At 54.6% G+C, this 24,734-nt stretch overlaps 1 protein-coding gene across 1 annotated transcript; it reads right to left on the bottom strand.

Annotated features, from left to right (window-relative positions):
- On the bottom strand, positions 1-24,576 carry MAL (mal, T cell differentiation protein). Its single transcript, XM_036263189.1, has 4 exons — positions 24,382-24,576; positions 4,042-4,209; positions 2,803-2,928; positions 1-320 (listed from the first exon to the last, which is right to left on the bottom strand). The coding sequence occupies exons 1-4, from the start codon at positions 24,472-24,474 to the stop codon at positions 246-248; spliced, it is 462 nt and encodes a 153-aa protein (XP_036119082.1). The 5' UTR covers positions 24,475-24,576; the 3' UTR covers positions 1-245.
- Between the last annotated feature and the right edge of the window lie 158 nt (positions 24,577-24,734).

Raw genomic sequence — 24,734 nt, 5'->3', positions numbered from 1 at the left:
CCTGGCAAAAAAAACCACATAGGAAATGACCCAAGAAAGACAGCCCTCATTGGAGGCTAACGGTAGCTGGCCCCCAACCTGACACGAAGGTCTATGGGACAGTAAACAGACAGAGCGTTGCTTTTTTTCGGTTTTTTTTCTTTCTTCCACCACGGAGAGCAGGCCTGCACTCTAGAAAGTTATGCTGGAAGGTGGGCTGATCCATGAACACCATCAGGGTGCTGGGCTAAAGTTCTTCCTCTGCTCTATGAAGACTTCCATCGGAGTAAAGAAAACACAGCGTGGACCACGTACAGCAGAGTGGCTACGTATGAGAACACCTGAAACCGAGACAAGCGACCATTAGCGGGCACGCATGGGCCAGGGCAGGGTAGGCACTCGTCCGGGACGGCAGGCCTGGCGTGCATGGCCGGCCGCTGCTTCCCACCGGCGTGACACTCCTCCTCGCTGAGCCCAGCCGTGGCCCTGGAAGGCTTTCAGCACAGGGCTGACCGGACAACCCTCTGGACTTGGTGTGAAGGTCAACTATCTACGTCCTCACGTGATCATGCGGTGCCACCAGCTGGAAACGGGGCCTCAGAACAGGAGTATCAGCCACTCTCCCTGGGAAACTTCCCTCCACCCCAGGAAGACCGAGTCCACCAGCGGTGGCCCCAGCAGCCTCGGCTAAGAAATGCAAACACGTGGGTTTGCTGGCTCTGGTCAAGGGCTCGATGCTGCCTGGACATCCTCAGGCCCCGTCAGAACTGTATCTGTGTCACAGGCCGGGTGAGGGGGCCACGCTCGCAGGCAGTGAGGGGCAGGGACACAGAGGAGGGATCTTGAGCTTTTGCATAAAAGCTGCTGGGAAGACCCAGTCAGCCACGGTGGCGCTGGAAACGAAGGCCCAGATGTGTGGCGATTGGCTGCTTGATGGTGTCACGCCCCCGACTTTTTCACTGGGCACCATTTATTCCTATCACCCTACTCAGGCGGTTGGCCTCCCTGACGGCTGCCTGCCCCACGTCAACTCTCTGCACCTGGTTTTGTGACCTTGGGCTCAGGGTCAAGCATTCCCAAGCCAGGCACCGCATTTAGGGTGGCCACGCTTCCCTGCCTTTGGAAAATGCCCATAAACAGCAGCGGCACGGTGCTGCGCTGTCCCCGGCTCCACACCTGGGCGGACCCTTGGGCCTCGCTGGCCAGAGGCGATGAGTAAGCCGGGTTACTTAATAACAAATGTAAGAGAACTCATCCGGGGACTCCTAAGTACCGTGTCGGGAAGGATTCGTCATACATGTGTGAGTAGCCCCCGAACACCACCTCCCCCAGCAGCAGGGGCCAGTTCTCCTTCTGGGCAATTCCAGACCCATGAGAACCTCAGCAGAAGCACCTCTACAGTCCCTGTGGGAACAGGAAGCAGACATATTTTCCAAGTGAGGCCAAGAAATGGCACACTGGGGACACAGAGCCAGGGACATGGAACCTTCTTTAGCTTTCAGAAACGCCTGTCCCCAAATGGCTGCCGTCAGTGCCTGCAGCCAGACCCAGAAGCCTCCAGATTTCCACAGAAAGTTCCTGCTGCCTTCAGTCGGCCCAGCAATCCCAGCAGGCCGAAGGCCAGGGGTGGGCAGGCCCTGAGATGCCTCCCACACCCCCGGACCGGCCGCCTCCTGACCGTCTGGAGGACAGGCTCTAGTTGGTCCGGTCTGGGGCTAAGTCCCGGCAACCATGGCTCCTCCTGCACTGTGCCCCGATGGCACTGCGTCCGGCAGATGGGTGACCGCGGGGTGGTCTCAGCCCAGTGCTGTCTGCCCGCAGAAGACACTTTCATTGGGCTCCTGGCCCTGCTGGCTTTGCCCGGGCACACTCGTGGTCCTCCACTTAACTAACAAAACTGTGGGGACATGATCAGTCACGGAGTGAACACCATGCTGGTGTGGTCTTCCGTGGAATCCTATGTGGCAGAGAATGAACGCTCCCTCTCAGCCAACCGTGCAGGCGGCCTCACCAGCGTGAGGTTGAGGAAGAAGCCAAAGAAACACAGCACAACTCCACTCGCAGGGACTCAAAGCAGACGGAACTGACCGGGGCAGCTGGATGTCAGGACGAGAAGGACTCTGGGAGGTGTCTGTCCTGTTCTATTTCACGATCAGGGTGGTTACACAGACCGACTGCTCGGCGGGAGCCAGGAGGCCAAGTGGCCGGACTCACGCTCCAACCTGCTGCGAGTGTGGGCGGCAGCACCTGGCCTGGACCCCAGGCCCCAGCGGTTCTACGATCTCGGACCATGTTCTCCACACTCAGTGCCCTGGCTCTCCACCTGTGACATGGGTGTAACAGCAGTGCCTGCGTCCTGGGGCTGCTGCGAGGGTCAGTGAACTGTCACAGAGAGCTCAGACACGTCTCCTCACACACAGCCCCCACAGGGCCCCAGCACAGACCCCCGGCCAGCGCGACACTGACTGATGGCCGGGCGAGTCCTGGGCACATCTCACTTTCCTTTGCTTCCTCAGAAATGAGGGGAAGGTTGAGTTCACTCAGAAGTTAGTGAGCCCAGCTGGTGTGGCTCAGTGGATTGAGCATCATCCCGTGGACTGAGAGGTCCCAGTTTGATTCCCTGTCAGGCAAGTGCCCGGGTTGCGGGCTCGATCCCCAGTAGGGGGCGTGCAGGAGGCAGCCAGTCAATGCATCTCTCTCACACCAATGTTTCTCTCTCTCTCTCTAAAACATAAAAACATTAAGAGAAGAAAGTTAGTGAGCTAACACCACAGCAAGGGCCTGGGCGGTGGAGCTGGCAGAGGGAGGCTGGCAGGCACTCACCACGGCGGAGATGTTCTCGTGGTAGCTCTTGTAGGTGAAGCCGTCATGCATCAGGATGGTGGCCAGAGCTTCCAGGACCGAGGCGCTGAGGTAGAACAGGGCGGCCACACAGTGGTAGGCTGCGTCCTGCAGGGTCAGAAAGGGCATCAGAGAGGGGTCCTGGGCGTGGACATGCGGGCAGCTGTGGTCCAGCAGGCTGTCCATGCCCCCTGTCCCCACCTGGCATGGCTTCGGTCCCCTTATCCACCCATCGCCACGCCCGCCAGCCCCCGCCGCACGCACTGTCTGGTCAGCACTTCCCAGCGAGGTTTTCCTCACTGGTTTGGGGTCAGAGCAAGGACGTGGATGAGGAAGGGACACTGCTTTCCCTTGAGGTGGGATCAAGGAAGAGGTGGGGGCGGCGAGAGCACTCAGCCTTTAACACAGACACTGAACCTGAGAAGGGTCACACGTGGTCACGGTCCCAGTTAGGGTGTGACCTTAGTGGCCAGTGCAGGCCAGAGAGGCCCAGGCCATTTCCACTATTGTTTTGTTTTGCTTTGTGGTTCAATTTGCAGGGCAAGTGGGGGCTGTACAGGTATGTTTAAGGCAAACAGGAGCTTTGAGAATCTGTCATTTGGAAGTGACTTCAACGTTTCTACAGGAGGCTTTTTGAGAGAGCGGGGCCTGGCCAAATCTGCTCCCCTTCCGGGGCAGGCGATGGCAGGGGTTTCATGTGTGAGTTTTACCCTTGTCATGAGCCTCGAGACAAAACTCATGCGGATGGAGACCATAGGTCACCTCTCGCCCTGTCCAAGTCCCTCCCTGGTGACCCTGCTTTAGAAGACAGAACAGAGCTGGGCAGAAACATGGCCTCACTGGGCAGCAAAGGCAAACGCCCAGGACAAGGTGGAAACCAGCCCCCCTGGAGGACAGGAGGTGCCACTAGGCACCTGGCAGGTGCAGGCAGCATGGGCAGGGGCTGGGCTGCTGGTTCCCTGCAGAAGGCAGTCATGGAAGACAAAGCAGAGTAGGCCCAGCGACATTCAGGCAGTGACCCTCAGCCCTGCCTCCTCCTGACCGGGCCACAGGGAGCCCTGGACACATGGACAGCTGGGCGCTGAAGGCCTGGCCAGCTTGACCTTAGAACATGGGTGGGAGACGCCTGCGGGGCAGCCTCAGCCAGCAGGGAAAAGCCAGCCTTCCAAGGAAGAGGGTCCAACACTGCCCACCCCTCAGACATCCCAAGCTGAGACTCACCAGGGTGATCCAGGAAGCCTCCCCGCCGTGGGCACCAATTATATACAGGATGAGCAGGGTCGTGGTGGCCACGAAGCAGAACACAGACACGAACATCACCCATCCCTGGATCAACGGCAGGGGCACCAGCGACGAGGCGATCAGGATCCACACCAGGCCCCCAAAGACCTGCAGAGGGATCATGGAGGGAGGGTTGAGCCTGGGGCAGGAAGGGCCAGACCTGGAGGTCCCGCTGGGTGGAAAATGGAAGGGAGGCTGAGAACAGTGAGAACAGAGTCCTCACTGGAAAGGACTCTTGGTGGATCTCTCATTCCAATCTGTCCAATCCCGTGCCTGCTTGCCTTTTGCATTATTTATTTATTTTTTGTTGTTTTTTTATCCTCACCCAAGGACATTTTTCCATTTTTTATTCAGACAGCGGGAGGGAGAGAGAGGAAGAGAGAGAGAGAAAAAAACATCGACGTGAAAGGAACAAATCAACTGGCTGCCACCCACACGACCATCCAGGGCCGGGGACAAACTGCAACCAAAGTACGTGCCCTTAGCGGGAACCGAACCCTGATCTCTCTGGACCGCAGGCCAACGCTCTAACCGCTGAGCCAAACCGGCCAGGGAGCCTTTTGCATTTTTAAAAATATAATTAAAGTATTTTTATTTAACAAATGCTTATATCACATTTATATACCAGGCACTTTCTTCTTTTTTTATTTTTTATTTTTTTTCTTTATTGATTTTAGAGAGAGAGGAAGGGAGAGGGTGAGAGAGAGAGAAACATCGATGAGAGAGAACATCGATCGGCCGAGCGGCGTGAAGAGGAGGGAGGGTCATATGCCTGGCTGGTTGGCAGAGGCGAGGGTCTAAAGCACACCTCCCCTCCTGAGCATCCTCCGCTGGTCACCGGCTGACGATGCAAGGAGGGCGGGGCCTGAGCCAGTTCCCCAGTCACATGCGCTAGGGAGCCCTGCTCTCTCCTGCAGCACTGAGCCCCAAGCAGGTACACAGTCGTCCCTGCCACTTCGCACTTCAACTTTCCTGGCTTCACTCTATCACGTTTTTTTTCAAATATATTCATTAAAAAGTTGATCAAGACAGTGAAAATGATACAGCACGCGCTCAGTTGTCTGAGTCAATTATACACCCTGTATTACAACTAAAATTAAAATTACTGTACATATGGACTGTAAGCCTGTGTATTTGAGTGCCCCAGGAATCCTTCAACGCCAGGTGCAACCGCTGGAGTCTGGAACGGATTAACCACGATAAACAAGGGACACTGTATTCGGTTTGTTACAAAATGACACTTTGCTTGACCAGGTGATAAAGGGGAGGAGGTTCACCTTGCTCACAGCTAACTCCTGGGTGTGGGACACCTGTCCAGCCATGCATCAGTGTCTGAGTTAGTTACCTGGCCTCAGGGGCCGAGGAGATGGGTGTGGCTAACCAGACCATGTGTGAACCAATCCCAAAGGAAGAGCTTGGGAAGCCCACGGAGGGGCGTGCACTCGTGATGAAGGCCCCGTGGGACCCAGCGGGCTGGAGGTGTTTGCATGTGGTCAATGGACATGGCCCGAGGGGCACTGAATGCCGCAAAAGGAAATGATTCTTTTTCACTCTCTGGTTTTTCTAAGGCAGAGAGACGGGCACAGGGTGGAGCCAGGCATCTGGGACTCGCCTAGAATATGGGCTCTTAGGATGGGCGGGCAGAGGGAGCTGGATAATAGCACTTGTTTCTTATTTTTAACACTGTTATAGTTATTTTAGGGACAAATTAACTGTGAAATACGTGTGAGGTAAATTAAGGCACAGGTGGTGCCTGGACACGGCCACACCTGAGAAGGTGGCTCTCAGATCCTGGTCTGCAGACCTTTTTTTCTTTTTAATCCTCACCCGAGGATATTTTTTCAAGTATCTTCAGATAGAGTGGGAGGGGCAGAGAGAGAGAGAAACACTGAGGTGAGAGGGACCCATCGACTGGCTGCCTCCCACACGACCCCGACCAGGTCCAGGACCGAACCGAAACCGAGGCATGTGCCCTTGACCAGAATCGAAGCCGCTACTCTTTGGTCTGATGGCTGACTCTCTAACCTCTGAGCCAAACCGGCCAGGGCAGACCGTTTAACTTTCATCCGATTCTTCCCAAGGTTGCTGGGTCAGGAATCAAAGGCCACAAAAATAAGGTGAATTTGGAGTGAAGTCGCTGCGCTGAGCTCTTCGTGGGTCCTGAGCGTCACTCTGGGGATGCAGCAGAGCTCGGGGTCCAACTCCTGGCCCCGGCGGCAGAGCCAGCTGCAAGCTGCATCCGGACCTCCTGACCTGATGAAGACTGTGCTCCAGCTCCTGGAGAACATGTCTCCCCCCTCTCTCTCTCATTCCTGGAGTCCATGGTAAGAACCCATCCCACCTTGCAAAGGTCCGCTAGAAAATTTTGCTGACTTTTTCTTCTCATGGTTTATCCATAGCAGCAGGTTTCACAGTGAGATGGTAGGGAGAAATTTGTTTTTAAAACAGCTTTAATGAGATACAATGCACATGCCATACCATTCACCCAGGCAGCACGTACAGTTCGACGGTTTGGTATATGCACAGGCTTTGGAAGCTGCAGAACGTTTTCATCCCCTAGAAGAAACCCAGTGCCCTTTGCCCTCCCCTCCCCCTCCACCCCTACTTGACAACTCACCCACGTTGTCTCCAGAGATGTCCCTGTTCTCAGCTTCCACGTGAGTGGGACCATGTAATACGTGGACTTTTGTGATTGGCTTTTTTCATTTAGCTTAATGTCTTTTAAGGTGAGAAGTTCTCTCTCCAGGGGACTTTGTCTGACGATCACAGCACAACCACGACCCGTTCTGACCCCCACCCTTGGGGCACATCAAGTGAATGTGTCTTATCTGTCTGGGGCCCCCAAGCTGGGAAAAGCTGGGGACTCACTGGTTCCCAAGGAAGTTCTTAAAAGACAGATGTCACCAGGCCCCACCTGTCCCAGAAACATACTTTAAGTCACGCGTCACTAGAAGGGAATGTCCTCAGCACAGAGGAGGTGATTAACCCTGCGGGTTCTGTTCCCTCTGCCCCCACAGCCCTGCCCAGGAGGTGCCCAGGGCGGAAAGGTGGGCAGCTGTTTCAGGAGGGAGCCACAGAGGCCACCTGGGAGAGGTGCTGAGCTGCGGGCAGAACAGCCCTGGGGACAGGAGGCTGAACTGAGCAGAGACCCTGTTCCTGGCTAGAGGTGTGAGCAGGGCGCTGGGCACAGACACCGCTGCTGTGAGAATCCCAGGACAGGTGCACGTTAGAAGCTGTAACAGCTTCGAGGACGCCACTCCCCTGGCACAGGCGAGTCCTGCAGCACCCGCATGACGCGGCATTTGCACGTGAGCCCTGGGCCAGGCCCACTGCACCGAGTGGCCGAGGCTGCGGCAAGCGACCCGGCCCCATGGCCTCAGCTTCCTGTCTGTAAACGACAGTGGGCAGCCGTCTCCCCCCTGCCCCTGGTACACCCCGGCCGGACTACGGACGTGAGCACGGAGCTTCCAGCACCCTGCTCAGCACCACCCACACCTGCAGTAAGGCACGCTCAGGCAGGAGGCCCCGGCCCAGGGACACACAGAGGCCGCCAGTCAAATCCTGAAGGGAGAGGTGGGCTTGGCTGGTTGACCTGGCCAAAGGCTCGAGAAGTAGCTCTCCGGGGGAGGAAGAGGATGCGCCAGCCCAGAGGACGCTGAAGCAGCAGCGAGGGCGTCTGACGCGAGGGGCGGGAGTCGGGGGACATGGAGCTCGAGGGGGGGAGCCTCGAAGTGACCGGGCCGGTGGGAAGGCCTCCCAGGCCCGCACAGTTCAGCGTGAGGATTCTGCGTGAATCATCGGACCAAGCCAGGGCCTGCCCCACTCCACCCACCAAATGGGCAGAGAGCAAACAGAGAGCGAGGGCTGCACCCACACCCAGATGATAAGGCACCCTGGGCAGGGAGCAGTCACTCTGTCCCAGCAGCAGGACCCCACTGGCCAAATATTTGTCAAGAGCAAGGGGGTAGGTGAGGGTTCAAGCGTTCCCCTTCATAAAGAACACTCTGAGTGGCCCCAGCTTCCAGGAAGCAAATGCTCATAGGCCATCATCCCCCACCCCTGCCTGCACCCAGGTCCCCATCCACCACGACAGAGACGGTGCAGCTGCTGGGTGGTCTCACACAAAGGTCCCTAAGTCCCCTGGGTTGAGCTCTCTCTGGGACCCAGACCCCCGGCTGCAGAGGGGAGGTGGGACCTGGGCTAACCCTGTATGGTTCTCAGCTCTCACTCTGCATTCGCATCGCTTGAGACACCTTGAAAAAACACCAACGCCCAGTGTCTCACTTCATTGGCGAGAAGCAGTTACAGGACAAGACACAGACATCCAGGCTCTTGTCAAGGGCCTTGGGACATGTTTCTACAACAGCCCTCGCGGATGCTTTGGTAACTCCTGTCAGACAGAAGGGTGGCTCCGGCTCTAGCACCGAGCACAGCCCTCCGGTGACACCGGTCCCTACTCTGCTCCCGCTCCTGTTTGGTTCTGGGTGCAGAGTTCCCTCTCCTCTCCTCTCCTTAAGCCTCAGTCCCTGTCTTACCTTGAACATGAGCTCGTTGTCAGGTGTCCGCTGGATGCAGGGACACAGCCTCAGCGTCTATGAACGGGGGCTGAGCTGGTGGTCTGGGCCCCTACCTACTTTAGCATTTCAGGACTGGAAATCTGTTTTTAATTCAGGCTGGTTTGGGTGCTGAGCACTAACTGAGAGGTTCTTTAAGAACCAAAGGTAATGTACAAACAAGACAAAAACATTCCCAAAGACCTAAAGAGTTCGTATCTGTGGTCTACCTGACTAAACGATTTTTGTCAAAAATTTCTTCGGGAGATAGTCTTGGGGGGAGCGCTCATGTAAACTCAGAGAAGGTTCTCTTTTTCATCTGAATTAATCCACAGGACACAGGCAAGGGTGGTTAAGACTTTAGAAAAAGAATTTGAATCCCAGCTCTAGGATCCACACGCACAAATATCCGCTCCAAAACTGGTAGGGACCCAGAATTTCAAAACACATTCAAGCCCAGGCTGGTTTGATTGTGGTCAAGGGCACATACCTTGGTTGCGGTTCGATTCCAGCCCTGGCCGGGGTCATGCGGGAGGCAGCCAGCTAATGTGTCTTTCTCACATCAATGTTTCTCTCTCTCTCTTCCTCCCTCTCTCCCACTCTATCTAAAAATCAATGGAAGAGTATCCTTGGGTGTGGATTAAACATACACACACACAAATACCTTCAAAAGCATCAAAAGGAGAAAAACCTATGATTTCCCAGAAATCAAAAGTGAAGAAAAATGTGTCTGCTTCTGCAAAAAAGCAAAAAAAAAAAACCCCAAAAACCTCAAAGGACATCAAAGTACGAGAACTCCTTCCTTTGAACAATGAGCCTCGGTTACAAAGGCGGGAAAGAATCTTCGGCACATTCTTGGGATTCGAGAGGCGGTGCCCTTGACTGCGCAGCACTGAGGGGTTCGGCGTCCACAATGGCCCACTGTCTCCGCCAAGAGACTTGGACAACTGAGCTCAGTGCAGAGGAATTGCTCAAATTCTCTGGATATTTTTCTGGGGCTCCAGTGTACTCTGTCAGGGTCTCCCCACCAGCAGACACTCTTCCAACAACATGTATGTCAAGACGTGTACCAAAGAAGGCTCCCTGTGCAGGGCTTTCCACACGCACACCTGGTGGTGTGGCCCCAACAGCTGAGTGTCTGGTGTCACGACAGTGCACGTGAACAGAAGTCGGTGCCCTGGGCTCTTGAGAAGTAAAGGAAACTGGCCAAGAGCATGGGCTGTGCACCCAGCACGAGGCTGCCCTGCCTTGCTCAGGTCTCCCAGGGAGGAAAAGAAAAGACAGCCAGCGCACATGAGGCGCATCCCGCCCGCATGCGCACCAAGCCTGTCGGTGCTCCCAGGGCCACCAGGGCACCCCAACCTGTGCTGCAGGAAACAAGTACACTCACTGAACGATTTCGCAGTCAGGAGGGCACAGTGAGTGGGTGACTTGACCAGTACAGGACATAGCACAGGAATGCACAGGGGGAGGTCGGAAGGGAAACCCCAAAACCCTGAAGCCTTCCCCAGGCTCCCTTGGCTCTTCCCTTCAGAAAACGGGTCTGAGAGGGAGGCTAGGGGACTGCCCTGTTCTGACGGGTGGGGTGGCAGGAAGCAGACAGAGGGGCTCACGCCAGCTTCCCTGGTTCGTGCATGAGCCCATGCAAGATGGGGTGAGTGTACATGTGTAGTTTCTCCCCTGTGGAGAAACTCAGCCCCCAGCAAGTCCAAGGAGACACTTCTTTCACTTGCTCACTCACTCAACCCCTAATCCACTCCTTGGTTCATCCATGCATCCAACAGACGCCGAGTGACCAGGAGTCTGGTCGGCACCGCAGCAGGTGCACCCAGCAGACTTATACCAAGACACACACTGCTAAGCAGCGCCCACCTCTCCTTCCCTGACCCCTCTCTTCCAGTCTTGCCACCAGGCCCACTGGAGAAGTTCTGGGTCCACCAAGGGCAGAGTCCTGGTGGAATCATTGGGGCCCCAGTGAGGGCTCCTTGGGGCAGGTGGCGGGGTGAGGTCAAGTCCTCTGTCCTGCCCCTCTGTCTGCTTCCTGCCACCCCACCTGTCAGAACAGGGCAGTCCCCTAGCCTCCCTCTCAGACCCGTTTTCTGAAGGGAAGAGCCAAGGGAGCCTGGGGAAGGCTTCAGGGTTTTGGGGTTTCCCTTCCGACCTCCCCCTGTGCATTCCCCTACCACCCGGTGCTTATGAATCACAGGGTGAGTCCTTGACCCCAAGGGCAGACGGAGGATGAAACTGACAATCATCCCCCGTTCCCAGGAGATCTCCGGGACCCTCGGGGGATCACAGCCCATGCTCTCGGCCAGTTTCCTTTACTTCTCAAGAGCCCAGGGCACCGGGCCCCAGGCACCGGGCACTCCTCTGCCCAGGACAGGGACAGAACCCAGACCTTTGCACCGGACCTGCTACCCTGACCCCATGGGGAGGTGGCTGGGGCAGGTGAGACATTGTGTGGGGGACCCCTCCCCCTTCCCAAATGATAAGACAGCTTATTAGGAGTCTGACCTCTGAAGCTCTCTTAGGGTGTACACTGGGGCGGTGCTGAGGACCCTGACTCTGTTTACCTATAGCAGCTGCTCTGCCCTCCTGGCTCCTTCATCAGCGGAATCCTTTCTCCCAGAGGGACCCATCATGCCTCATCCCGCCCAAGGGGTCTTAGACTATGTCCTTTTATCTAATCTGAAGGCAAGACCAGGGCTGGGGGCCTGGAGGCTTGGATTCTGTTTGTGAAGTGGGGGACAGAGATTTGGGGTTAAAGAGATGGAGTGAGTGTACATGCGTAGTTGGTGTAGCAGGGTGAGTGTGGCCCTGCCTCCCTGCTCCCCTCCGCTGAGCCCACCACACCTCTGCTCCAGGGCCCTGGGCAGGGGCATGCCGACGGATCACAGCCCAGCACGAGCTCCCTCACCAGGCCCCCAGTGAAGGGGACCCACAAAGCTAGGGGATAGCTTTCCTCACGCATGTCCTCAGTTGGATGGAAAATTTTACCTACCACACCTATACCCACTGGCTTTACTCAGCAGGATAAACAGCAACAGGAGGTTCCGTGAAAAATGCAGGTAAGCCACCTGTGAAAGACAATCCACCTCGGACACGCTAGACAAGGTGGGAGTGGCTTCAGGGAAAAAAACAAAAGGCAGTAATGAGAGTCACCAAATCAAGTGGCAATGTGAGCAGACTGACAAAACAGGTGTGTACCTGAGAACTGCTCGGACAGGCCCTGCGCTTCCCCCGAGGGTCCCGGAGATCTCCTGGGAACGGGGATGATTGTCAGTTTCATCCTCCGTCTGCCCTTGGGGTCAAGGACTCACCCTGTGATTCATAAACACTAGCCCGGCGGGAGCCCAGATGCTAGCCGGCCCCTCTGGTGCAGGCCCAGCCGGCAGGGCAGCGGAGTGCTGAGTGCTCCAGGGTGCTCCCAGGGCGGCCTGCAGGTGGAGGTGTTCGGGAAGCCTGCAGGATAGAGGACTTGGCCCCACCCCGCCGCCTGCACCAAGGAGCGCTGTGGGTGGAGACCAGCGGATGGAGACCAGTGGGCTGCTGCTGACAAGGACCCTAAGTCGGAAAGCCGGTGGTTCCCTCCCAGCCAGGCCCCTGGCATAGCAGCAAGCAGCACAGGGCAGGATGGAGCTGGGGGAAGTGGGGACACTGTCATGCCAGAGCCTGCCCTCGCCCTGAACCAATGGCCCAGACGGCGCGGCACTGGCACCAGCGATGACAATCCGTTTCTCAAAGGCTTAATCCCGGGCCCACTGCTAATTGCTTCCTTTGCTTTCGGGCAGATACAACCATCTTCATCACGCTCAGAATTCACTAAGCTCTCCCCACCCGTCCTGGCACCAGGCTGGCAGGAGAGGCTCAGGCAGAGGCCAACAGGCCAGTGGAGGCCCAGTTCCTCCTTGCGACCCCACCTGCCTGGCCAGGGGCAGCTCCAAGCTGAGGAGCCCACAGCAGGTGGCGTCTGCAGATTAGGTGACTGGGCACAAGCGTGGCCTCCACAGCCCCACTCACTCCCAAATCACACGCACCCTCTGCCTCGCATACCTTATCCAAGGCACAAAAGGGCACGGTGTGGGATGGCCTCGTGGCCCCCTCTTGCACTGATTGGCCAGTTGATCTCAGAGCAGGTGTGCGAGCTTTAGTGAACGGATCTGATCCTCAGCGCTCCTGAGCAGCAGGTTCTGTGCGTCATGTTACTGGGACAGCTGTGTTATTGGGTTACACTCGCTCGCTTCTCACGGCATCCTAGAGGCAGGTGCTACCCTACCCCATTTCCCTGCTCTCGATCGGGCCTCCGTGCCTGTGACAGCTCCCCATGGTGACCCACAGGCAGTGCCCCCGAGCCCCTGAGAACAATAACATGGAAGGAGCCCCTTGGCCTCCATCCTGCCCCCACCACCCTGGTCCAGGCGAGGAGACTGCGAGGAGCCGGCCCAGGAGCAGGTTCCCTCCCCCACCCCGCCGCTGCTCAATAGGCTCTGTTCTTTCGGAGGAACAGAATAGCAAGTGTTGTGTTTAAGGCCAAAACACAAGCAGAAGAGCAGAACTCAAGGATGTCAGCCCCTCTTCTGCAGGCACAGGTTGTAGTCCTTATCCCGGGGTCCATCAAAACGACCCCTGTCATGACCTGGGGGTGCAGCCTATCTTCTGTCTTTTCCCATTTGCTCTTTTCCTGCAGGGGCAATCCCCCCACGCCTCCTCAAGCCTGAACCCCCGGCCCTCTAAGGGTCTCTGAAGTTGGAGCCAGGAGATTCTGGAGTCCTCCTCCCTCCTTCTCCCCTCTCCCTCCTTCTCCCCTCCCCCTCCTTCTCCGCCCCCCCTCCTACCCAGCTGCACTCTGACTGGAATGGGGCTCTGGTGTGGAGTTTCGGGCCAGCTGGCCCTGGGCCTTCCTCTTCCCGCTGCGTGTGTATGTGTGGATCACCGTGTGATGCTGGTGACAAGGCTGTTCTTTTAGTTCCTACTTACTTTCCTCAAGCCCTAGGGCCTTGGTGCATTAAAGTGATTTATCAAAGGGGTTGTTTTGCCTCAAAGGTGGGCAGAACAGGAGCTGTGAGTGAGGCGGGAGAGCCTGGAGCGGAGGGTGGCGGAGAAGCCACGCCTGGACATCACCCTGGAGCCCAGCAGGAGCGACCAGGAACCAAACCCTTCCTTCCACCGGAGTGGAGAAGGCAGGTCCGGCCCATGATGCGGAGAGAACCAGGACCTGCCCAGTGCTCTCAGGAACACTCTGAAATCTGGGAGGAGTCAGCCTCTCCAGGCACAAGGGGTGCCACTCACCCACTGTCCTCACCCCCATCAGCACCTGAAGAGAACACCTGCTGGGGCATCTTATCAGCACCTGCCCTGGTGGCCTTTGGTCCAAAACACTACTGAGAGGCCAGAGGAAGCCCCCCGCCGAGGCTTTGAGCTACATCCACTAGTCAGCCCCAGCCCCCATCCAGGTCTGGACACGCTGGCCCCACCCCGCCTGAGACAGGCCTCAGATGGCTCAGTCCCCGACCCCCAGCCCTTCCCTCACAGAATGTGTCTGGAGCCCAGAGCAAAGCCAGTCCCAGCCAGTGGCACCCTGTGCTCTCCCGCCCTCCTCGGCAGCAGGCACGGTGGGTGTAGGCGCAGTGCCAGCCTTCCCCCTGGCCTGAGCTGCCCCTGCTGGGCATCTGGTGTCCTCCCACCTCCCGAAAGCACGAGAGGCATCACCCCATCTGTGCCAAGTCAGAGGACTGATAGAAAGCTCGAAGGCACCCTGCTCCAACGCAGCGCGGGGCGGGGCCGTCACCAGCTAGCAGTTTCCAGGGAACAGCTCGGAGTCACGGACCAGAGCAAAGCAGGCCTCTGGTTCTTGAAAAACTGGAAAAGTCACTTCTCAGCCCCAAGGACAAGTCCCTCAGGGACCTCGATCTGAAGTTCTTCCCTCCCTTTAGAGAGGAGGAAAGGAGAAACCCTGGGCAGGGCCCTTGGCCCTCCAAGCAGCCAGGGAGCGAGGGCCCACAACGCAAGATCGGACAAGGCCAGGAGCCGCGGCCACAGCCAGAGAAGGCCGTGCTCGGCCCCGTCCTGCGCTGGCCACCGGGGCCAGCCCCCACTCTCTGATGACCACGGGAGAGGCCCCTGGCTGGGGCAGCAGAAGCCTGCTCTGAACCCAGGCGAACCTCAGGGCACCTGGCTCCCTGCCCCAGCCTCTCACTGAGTACTGTCCCCGATATTCTTTCTTTGTTTTTCAAGATGCACTGAATTTATCGAATAAGCAAGACTGAAAGGAAAAGCTGTGGAGAGGACGGTTAAGCTACAGAATTGCTGGTGGGAGAGGTGGAGGAGAGAAGGGTGTCACCAGCCAGCGTCACAGTGAGCCTGGATGCCATCCGAGGAAATCCTGCTGTGACCTCATGCAGCACATTAAGGCATGACAGGTCATAGTGACGAGAACATGACGAGAACATACCATTACCCTGAGTTTGAAGTGATGTCTCATCAGTTCAAGGTTAAAGCAAATTTTAAAAGGGAGAGGTTAACAAATTCACACAAGCATAATGAAGAATAAGAACTTACTTCTCATGACACATGTATTCAAGCAATGATGACACGGCACATAATGTCTTGCCCGCCCCAGTAGTCTGTGCTCTCTGGACGATCACAACCATTTCCCTCCCAGCCCAACCTCCACGGTGACTTGCAGAGTGCCACAGCTTCCCCCCTCCTCGCTGGCCCTCGTTAAGTTTTGTTCTCTTTTGATTAAATTCTTGCTCTACTGCTACTGTGCACGTAAAAATTCTGCATTCATTTTTTCCAACTCTGCTACCCGTTGTGAAGAGAAACCTCAGGCTGAGAAGCTGGCCCACTGAGCCATGGCCAGGCAGAGGGGACAGGCAGGGACGTGATGTCTGGGTTTCCCCATGTCCCCACTATTCTGTCTCCCCATAAAAACACTGAGGGGTGGGCTGGCCTACAGATGGCCATGGGGTCTGTACAGTTCTTATCAAATCCGTTTTTTTTTTCTTTTTAAAAATAATTTTATCGATGTCCAGACAGAGAGGAAGGGAGAGGGAGAGAGAAAGAGAAACATCCATGTGAGAGTGAAACACTGATCAGCTGCCTCCTGCACGCCCCCTACCAGGGATCGAGCCAGAAACCCAGGCATGTGCCCTGACCAAATCGAAGGCAGTGACCCTTCACCCTTCAGTGCACGGGGACCACGCCCAACACCGAGCCGCACAAGTCAGGCTCAGATGCAGATTCTTGGACCTGCCCTGGACCTAGTGTCTCAGACCCTCCAGTGTTTCTGACAAGCAGGCCCAGTGGGTTGTGAGCTCCCCAATGGCTCTGACTGTCCCTTCATTCTCAGGGGGGCGGGGGGAGAAGGGAGCCAAGCCTCGCCCAGGCTGTCAGTGGGGCAGGGCCACCTGGTCATGGCCCCTTGTGCTGTAGGCAAAAGTGCACTGTGGGCATCTGAGGAAACACAGAAACCTGGATGTACTTCGCTGTCGTTACAGAAAGTGCCACCCTGGAAACCGAGTGACCCAGGTAGCTGCTCCCTCTCTGAGCCTCAGTTCCCTTTCAGTTCCACAGACCGGGTTTCTGTGACTTTACGTCTCTCCTCTCCTGCGAGCCCAGAGGCTGCCTTCCCGGCGTAGCCAGACCACCCTCCAGAAAACGGCTGTATCGCTGTTCCCCACCGGAACTGCAGTGCCCCGTCCTGGCAGGTGGAGGTCTAGGGCAGGTCCCAGGATTTGTCGGGTCACTATCATACAATAAGAGGTCCCCAATCACTTTGAGTCGCAGGAACGGTCTCATCTGAGTAACTAGTATGTCTGGTTCACGGTGAACAGATCCCTGGAGGCTCCCTGCACTCCACCCCCACCCAAAGTGCACCCTAACAAGTACTGCGTCTCTCCACATGCGAGGGGCTCAGAGAGGTGGGTGGCACCCCTAGCACACTCTTTTCTTTCTTCCCTTTTTTTTTATCCTCACCTGAGGACACTTTTTCATTTTTGTTCAGGTACAGTGGGAGGGAGAGAGAGGAAGAGAGAGAGAAACATCGACGTGAAAGGGACACAATGAGTGGCTGCTTCCTGCACGACCCCAACCAGGGTTGGGGAAAAACTGCAACTGAGTTATGTGTCCTTAGTGGGAACTAAACCCAGGTCTCTCTGGACCGCAGGCCGATGCTCTAACCACTGAGCCAAACCGGTCAGGGCTAGCACACTCTATTCAAAGAAATGTTCTCTTAAATCCAGCCATGCTTTCAGGGGCCCCACCTCTTTTTTTTTTTTTTGAGAGAGAGATAGAAACATCCATGAGAGAGAACATCAACTGGCTGCCTCCTGCTGCCCCCACTGGGGTTTGAGCCCACAGCCTGGGCGTGTTCCCTGACTGGGAATTGAACTGGCGACCTCTGGGTGCATGGGTCAACGCTCAACCACTGAGTCACACCAGTGGTTTCACCTCTTAATGTCGGCTGGGAGGAGGCTGTGTGTTGGTAATTTCATAACCTGTTTTCAGGCACTTCCTTTACAAATTTCAGAAGTGTGTGTGGGTGGGAGGGGGTCTCTCTGGGCACCTTGTGAGAGGCTTCCTCTAAGTGCTCTGTCTAGAGCTGAGACAAGAAGCATCCCACGTTCGCATCCTGTTCTGTGAACGGCGCCTTGCGTGTCATGAAGCCCTTGACTTAGGAGGAGGAGGAGGAGGAAACAGACACTGTGGCTTCCATAGGAAAAGTACCCCATGGGGTGGGGATGTGGGGGAGCAGGACAGAAGCGGAGCCCTGGGGTGAGGGGAGAAATAGACTATTCCACCTGGATCCACAGGGGTGCACCTGGGCCCCTACTGCCTGCAATAGCAGCACAGCCTGTGTGGCTCTGGTGTGCACTACCTGTGGGGACCCTGCAGTATTCAGAGGTTAGGGGTGCTGGGCGAGGGTGAGGCTGCCATGCCCTAACCTGAACCACGTCCTTTCCCTCCTCCCTTGGGAAGGGAGTGAGCTCCACCCTGGTAACCCCCGAAGGCCCAAGTTTGACATCTGCACCTCCCAGGCTACTGGGAGGTCTGGCACAGGCACAGTGAACTGTGAGTAATCAACAGCTCACTGGACTACAGATTTAAAAAAAATAATCAAGCAGCCCTGGCCAGTTGCTCAGTGGTTAGAACATTGGCCCAGGGACCGTAGAGTCACAGGTTCAACTTCTGGTCAGGGTACATACTTGGGTTGGGGCACATACGGAAGGCAACCGATCGATGTTCTTTCTCTCTCTCTCTCTCTCTCTCTCTCTCTCTCTCTCTCCCTCCACCCCCCTTCCCCTTCTGCCTAAAATCCATATAAATATCCTCGGGTGAGGATTAAAAAATAAAAGTATTCAAAATGGGGCAGGGTCTTGGAAGGGGCTAAGCAAGTGGGGGTCCTGAGCTTAATCAAGCTTCAGCAGCCTCCCAGTAATTCTGCTCCTGAGGTGCGTAAGTCAGCATGACCCAGTGTGGACATGTACAAAGCTCGAGGGACGGGCGTGGAAAGCATGCTGCAGAAAGACGTGTGCAGGGGGACACTGCTCTCGCCGCGTGCAAGCACGAGGCAGGGCCGCGCAGCTCACCGCGTCTAGCCTGGGCGTGGCCCTGAGTGCAGGAGGCAGAATAATGTAGTAACAGGAAATCCAGGGGCTTTGATGCCACCTGAAAGGCTTTATTTCCTTAATACTAAAAGTAATGAGGCAAAATATTAAGACACGGCAAGTTGAGTGATAATACCTGGGTGCCAATTAGAGTATTTCATATATACTTTCTTGTAATATTTGAGATATTTTTACAATTTTTAAAAATTGATGTGACACTCAAACATCGAATTCACCATTTTATTTATTTTTCTTTTCTTAATCTTTATTGTTGAATGTATTACAGTTTTTCCTCATTTTTCCCCCATTGACCTCCTCCTCCCCCCTCCTGTCCCCCTCCTGCCTTTTCCCACACTGTTGTCTGTGTCCATTGGTTTGCATATAAGTTCTTTGGTTTATTTCCTCCCACCCCCAACCCCCCTTCCCTTTGAGGTTTGTCAGTCTAGCAACCCATTTGTATTTCTTTTTTTTTTTTAAATCCTCACCTGAGGACACTTTTCCATATTTTGTTCAGATAGAGTGAGAGGGGGAGAGAGAGAGAGAAACATCAAAGCGAAAGGGACACATGGAGTGTTCACCACCCGCACAACCCAACCAGGGCTGGGGACAAACTGCAACTGAGGTACGTGCCCTTAGCGGGAACCGAACCCGGGTCTCTCTGGACCGCAGGCCAACGCTCTAACCGCTGAGCCAAACCGGCCAGGGCCCATTTGTACTTCTTAATCCCTTCACCTTTTTCACCCATTCCCCCATCCCTCTCTCATCTGGCAACCAACAAAATGTTCTCTATATCTATGAGAATGTTTCTGTTCTGCTTGTTTATTTTGTTTGTAGATTCAATTATTGATAGCTATGTGTTCATTGCCATTTTGTTTGTTCATATTTTTTATCTTTTTCTTCAAGAAGACCCTTCAACATTTCATATAATACTGGTTTGGTGGTGATGAACTCCTTTAGCTTTTCCTTGTCTGGGAAACTCGTTATATGGCCATCGATGACAGCTAAATGACAGCTTTGCAGGATACAGTAATCTTGGTTGTAGGTTCTTGCTTTTCATCACTCTGAATATTTCTTGCCACTCCCTTCTGGCCTGCAAAGTTTCTTTTGAGAAATCAGTGTTATGGGAGCTCCCTTGTAGGTAACTAACTGCTTTTCTCTTGCTGCTTTTAAGGTTCTCTCTTTGTCTTGAAACTTTTGCATTTTGATGATGATGTGTCTTGGTGTGGGCCTCTTGGGGTTCATCTTGTTTGGGACTCTCTGTGCTTCCTGGACTTGTATGTCTGTTTCCTTCACCAAGTTAGGGAAGTTTTCTGCCATTATTGTTTCAAACAGGTTTTCGATTTCTTGTTCTCGCTCTTCTCCTTCTGGCACCCTCAAGATGCGAATGTTGGCATGCTTGAAGTTGTCCCAGAGGCTCCTTACACTCTCCTCATATTTTTGGATTCTTTTTTCTTTTTGCTGTTCTGATTGGGTGTTTTTTGCTTTCTTATATTCCAAATTGATGGTTTGCTTCTTGGCTTTACCTACTCTACTATTGAATCTGTGTAAATTATTCTTTATTTCAGTTAGTGCCTCCTTCATTTCTGACTGTGCATCCTTCATTTCTGACTGGTCCTTTTTTATGCTCTTGAGGCCCTCACTAAGTTCGCTGAGGTTCTCTCTAAGTTCATTGAGCATTTTTATAAGCAGCATTTTGAACTCAGCATCTGTTAGGTTGCTTATCTCCATTTCGCTTAGTTCTTTTCCTAGATATTATTTTTGTTCTTTCATTTGGGACCTGTTTCTTAGTCTCTTCATTTTGGCTGCCTCCCTGTCTTTGTTTCTGTGTATTACTTAACAGATGTATGGGGCTAGCTGAGACCAGATGTTGCTCATTTGAAAGAATTTAGGAAAACCTGAAGCAGGATCCAAGACAGGCCAATCCTATGGTAAGGCAACTGGCAACAGCTTGGGTGGGCCTGAAAGTTGGGTGGGGCGGGGCCTCAGGGAATGACCAGGACGGGGCAACCTGTGTGAGCCAGGTTGCTGGAGTCCCAGATACAGCAGCTGTCTGCTGCCCCAGGGAAGGGCTCACCAAAGGAGCAAAGGCCTCTGACAGCACGTTTGTCCTGGAGAAAGCTGCTTCTCCAGACCTTTCTCCTATGCCAAACAGCTCAGTTCTTCCCTGTGTGTCTCTGGCTCCCTTGAGCTGCCTCCCCTCCAGGCTTAGAGGGAGTGAGTCCGTGCGCAGGCCCTTTAAGGAGCTGCCTGGGGCTCCAGCCGCCTCAGCCTCCCTGAGCCTCAGTTCCCGCTGGTTTTTCCAGCCAGAAGTGATGGGGATTCTCTTCCTGGCACTGGAACCCTGAGCGGGCGCCTGGTGGGGGACCCCTCAGTCCTCAGGAAGGACCTTCTCAGCCGAGGTGTCCTCCTGATTTTTATCCGCCACACGTGGGTGTGGGACCAGCCTGTCCCCTCCGCCCCTCCTACCAGTCTGGATGTGGCTGCTGCTTTAATTCCGTAGTTGTAGGACTTCCATTCAGCTGGATTTCAGGTGGTTCTGAATGATGGTTGTTCTGTAGTTTAGTTGTTACTTTGATGTAGTTGTGGGAGGACAGATACCGCGTTTACCTACCTGCCATCCTGACCGGAAGTCAAATTCACCATTTTAAATGGACCAATTCAACGACATTTACTGCACTCACAGTGTTGCCCCACCACCAGCTCTGTGGAATTGCCAGGCATTTTCATCAGCCTGAAAGGAAACCTGTGCCCACTGAGCAGTTGCTACAACCCTGCTTCCTGCTGCCCTCAGCTCCTGGCAACTGCCAGCTTGTTCCACCTGCACGGATTCACCTGTCGTGGGTGTTTTCTATACACGGGCCCCACCGCAGGTGACCTTCTGTGTCTGGCTTCCCTGCTTAGCATGGTGTTTTCAAGGTTTATCGACTGTAGTATGTGTTAGTACTGGATCCCTTTCTATGGCTGAGAATACCCACTGCATGGATGTATCACTATTTGCTTATTGTTTATCTGTGGATGGGCCCAATTTAAAAATGGGCAAAGGACTTGAACAGACATTTCTCCAAAGAAGATGTGCACATGGCCAATAAGCACATGAAAAGGTGTTCAATGTCATGCAGGGAAACAACATCAAAGCCACAGTGGGGTGTCACTTCATACAAAATTAGGATGACACACACAAAATGGAGAGTGGTAAGTGCTGGCCAGGATGTGGAGAGGATCGGATCCTCCTGCGTTAATAGTGGGAATGTAAAACAGTTCATCTGCTATGGAAAACTGTTTGGTGGGTCCCCCCAAAATGACCATTTGACCCAGCCATTCCACGCCCAGGTTTATAACCAAAAGAATGGAAAACAGGGACCTGACCAGGTGTGTGGACAGGTGTGTTTATAACAGCACCATTCACAATAAACAACAGGTAGCAATGGCCCAGAGGCCCATCCACAGATAAACAATAAGCAAATTGTGATACATCCATGCAGTGGGTATTCTCAGCCATAGAAAGGGATCCAGTACAAAGTTGATAAACCTTGAAAACACCGTGCTAAGTAGGGGAAGCCAGACACAGAAGGTCACCTGCGGTGGGGCCCGTGTATAGAAAACACCCACGACAGGTGAATCCGTGGAGGTGGAACAAGCTGGCAGTTGCCAGGAGCTGAGGGCAGCGGGAAGCAGGGTTGTAGCAACACTCAGTGGGCACAGGTTTCCTTTCAGGCTGATGAAAATGCCTGGCAATTCCACAGAGCTGGTGGTGGGGCAACACTGTGAGTGCAGTAAATGTCGTTGAATTGGTCCATTTAAAATGGTGAATTTGATGTTTGAATGTCACATCAATTTTTAAAAATTGTAAAAATATCTCAAATATTACAGGAAAGTACATATACGAAGTACTTTAATAGACACCCAGGTAATTATCACTCAACTTCGCCGTGTCTTAATATTTTGCCTTATTACTTTTAGTATTAAGGAAATAAATCTTTTCAGGTGGCATCGAAGCCCCCTGGATTTCCTGCTACTACATTATTCTGCCTCCTGCACTCAGGGACCACCCTGAGGCTAGATGCGGTGAGCTGTATGTGGCCCTGCCTCGTGTTTTCACGTGGTGGAAGAAGGAAAAACAACCTCTTTTTTTTTTTGGTATGTGTCCCTAGCGGGAACCGAACCCGGACTCCCTGATCCACATGCTGATGCTCCACTGCTGAGCGAAACCGGTCAGGGCAGAAAAAACAACTCCTAAGGCAGGTGAGAAGGAAGTGTTTCAGCAAGGGGGAATTGTTTCTTCTAGAAGCCCCACCGGCGCAGGTCACACGCCGCCCTGGAGGAGTAAGTTTCCACTAATCCCTGGCTCTGATTCTGTTTCCCACACCCCGTTCTCTCCTTTCACTTGGTGGGGCTGGGGGTCCTCCTGTCCCCTTCTCTCAAGATGGCTCTGCCTGGCTGGGCTGTTCCTATCCTTAGGGGCACTCCTTCCTCTAAACTGCCATTCCAAGAGGAAGCAGAGGGCAAAATGTCCCTTCTGTGAAGCAGACACCTGCCACCACCTGCTGCCACCTGAGCCAGTTCTTGTGAAGGCAAAAGGAGGAAACACCAGAATGCTTTGCATGGAGCCCCACTAACACACTGTGTCCTGATTCTTGTTCTAATGCTCCCCGAACAACTACACAGAGAGTCTCACATTGGAGCATTTTAAGAGACAGTAGGAAGAGCTTTTGTCGTCTAAAAATGTCTTTGTCCCATCACACCTTGTCATTAGTCACTCTATCTTTGGGCAGGAAATTGCCTTTGTAAAAATAGTACAGCGGCCCCTGTACAGAGGACCTGCCATTCCTTACGAGCACTGCATGCCCCTTGATTTCCGTGATCCAGCCTCGGGCAAGCAGAGACTAAATGCTGAATGGAAAAACAGGGAATGAGCCATTCAGGGAAGGAATGTTCCTGTGGTACAAGCCCCTCCCCACTGGGGGGGGGGGGGTGTCCCTATCTACCTATGATGAGATTAGGTTTAGTGGTGTCCATGGTTTCTTCTAGATGTCACTGCCTTGATTCTGGCTTGCCCCAGGATTTGAAGTCTCTCTGGAAACACCCAGGTTTGGGCTCACCTCAACTCTCATAAGTTCAGTGATAGGGTGCCATCAGGCAACCTGGGCCCTCCTAGCTCTCCCTCCAAATTATCCATGGATGGCAGAACCTGCTTCCTTTGATGATCACCCTCCTGGCTCCATCACTCACACAGTAAAAAGCTGGGGTCCCATTTTTAAACAGTTAAGTTTAGCCATTTTCTTTTCCAACCAACTCTCCAGGCACTCACCACTGTGGTGGGGGTAGGTACAGAAGTGGAGTCTCCCTGACTTTCACTTCTGAACCCACAAAATAAGCATAGCCTGCCCCATTCCAGGTAAGCGCTCGTAGACCCTGGAGACCATCTTACCATCCTGCAGCCATTGGCTGAGCTGTACCCTCCAGTGCAAGGAGAAACCAACCACAGATGCAGAGGTCTCAACTGCTCAAGGTCAGCCCAGATTCCGAATGGCTCAGCCAGCACACACCCCCACCCCCAACACACACACTCACACACACTCACACAGCATAATGACTGGAGGAGCAAAACACAGCCTGTTTTCTTATTTCCAGACCAAGGTTGTCTTATATACCTTCACTCGCCAGAAACTCCCGATTCAGCTTCTTCTACGACACCAGCCCCATCTCCAAACCTCAGCTGGTGAACTCAGGTTTCTTTTGCAGACTTTATAAAAGGAAACCCTAACCCTGAGTAAATCTGAGCACCTCTAGGTGGACATCGCATTCCAATGAGGGCTTCTTCTGCGTGGCCCATGCGAAGCGGGTCGGGGCTTTGGAACCGGCGCGCAAGGAAGGGGTCTGGTCCTCTTCCAACCTCTGACCCAGGCTGAGAATTTGGTTTTCCCTCTTAAGTCTGTGTCCCCCATTGTCGTTGGTCTAGAAGGGGCCAAACGACCGAAAGGGTAAAGGGGTCGGGGAGGGGGAGACCTTCATCACCCTGGCCTCGCTACCCCTATGCGGCGGGGACCTGCGCAGCTTGTGAATCAGGTGCGGACGGTCCACCCTTCCCATTCCCCAGCACGGTCGCGCAAGCCACTCACAAACTCGAGGGTGAAGAGCAGGTCGGGGAAGACGGTGAAGACCGAGAAGCCGCTGGGCAGGGAGCTGCCCCCCGATGCCGCTGCGGGAGCCATGCTGGAGGGCTGTGTTGGCCTCGGGACGGGACGCGCGGCTCCGGCTCCGCGATGACTACTCTCTGGTACCGCGGAGGCCAGTGGCCGGGCGCCCCCGCGCGCAGATTAAGAGCAGGGGCGCCCGGGGGAGGAGGGAGGAGCCCCGGCCGCTGCCCGCCCAGCCCGGCAGGGCGCGCCCCAGGAGATCCAGCTTGGGGAGGGGCGCTGCTGGCGCCGCCCTGACCCACTCAGAGGGCGCGCGGAGGGCGCGTGGAGCAAGG

The sequence above is a fragment of the Molossus molossus genome, unplaced genomic scaffold, assembly GCF_014108415.1.
Source record: "Molossus molossus isolate mMolMol1 unplaced genomic scaffold, mMolMol1.p scaffold_m16_p_15, whole genome shotgun sequence".
Taxonomy (NCBI): domain Eukaryota; kingdom Metazoa; phylum Chordata; class Mammalia; order Chiroptera; family Molossidae; genus Molossus; species Molossus molossus.
The sequence above is the reverse complement of the archived record's forward strand: the minus strand, read 5'-3'. Positions and strand labels throughout refer to the sequence as shown.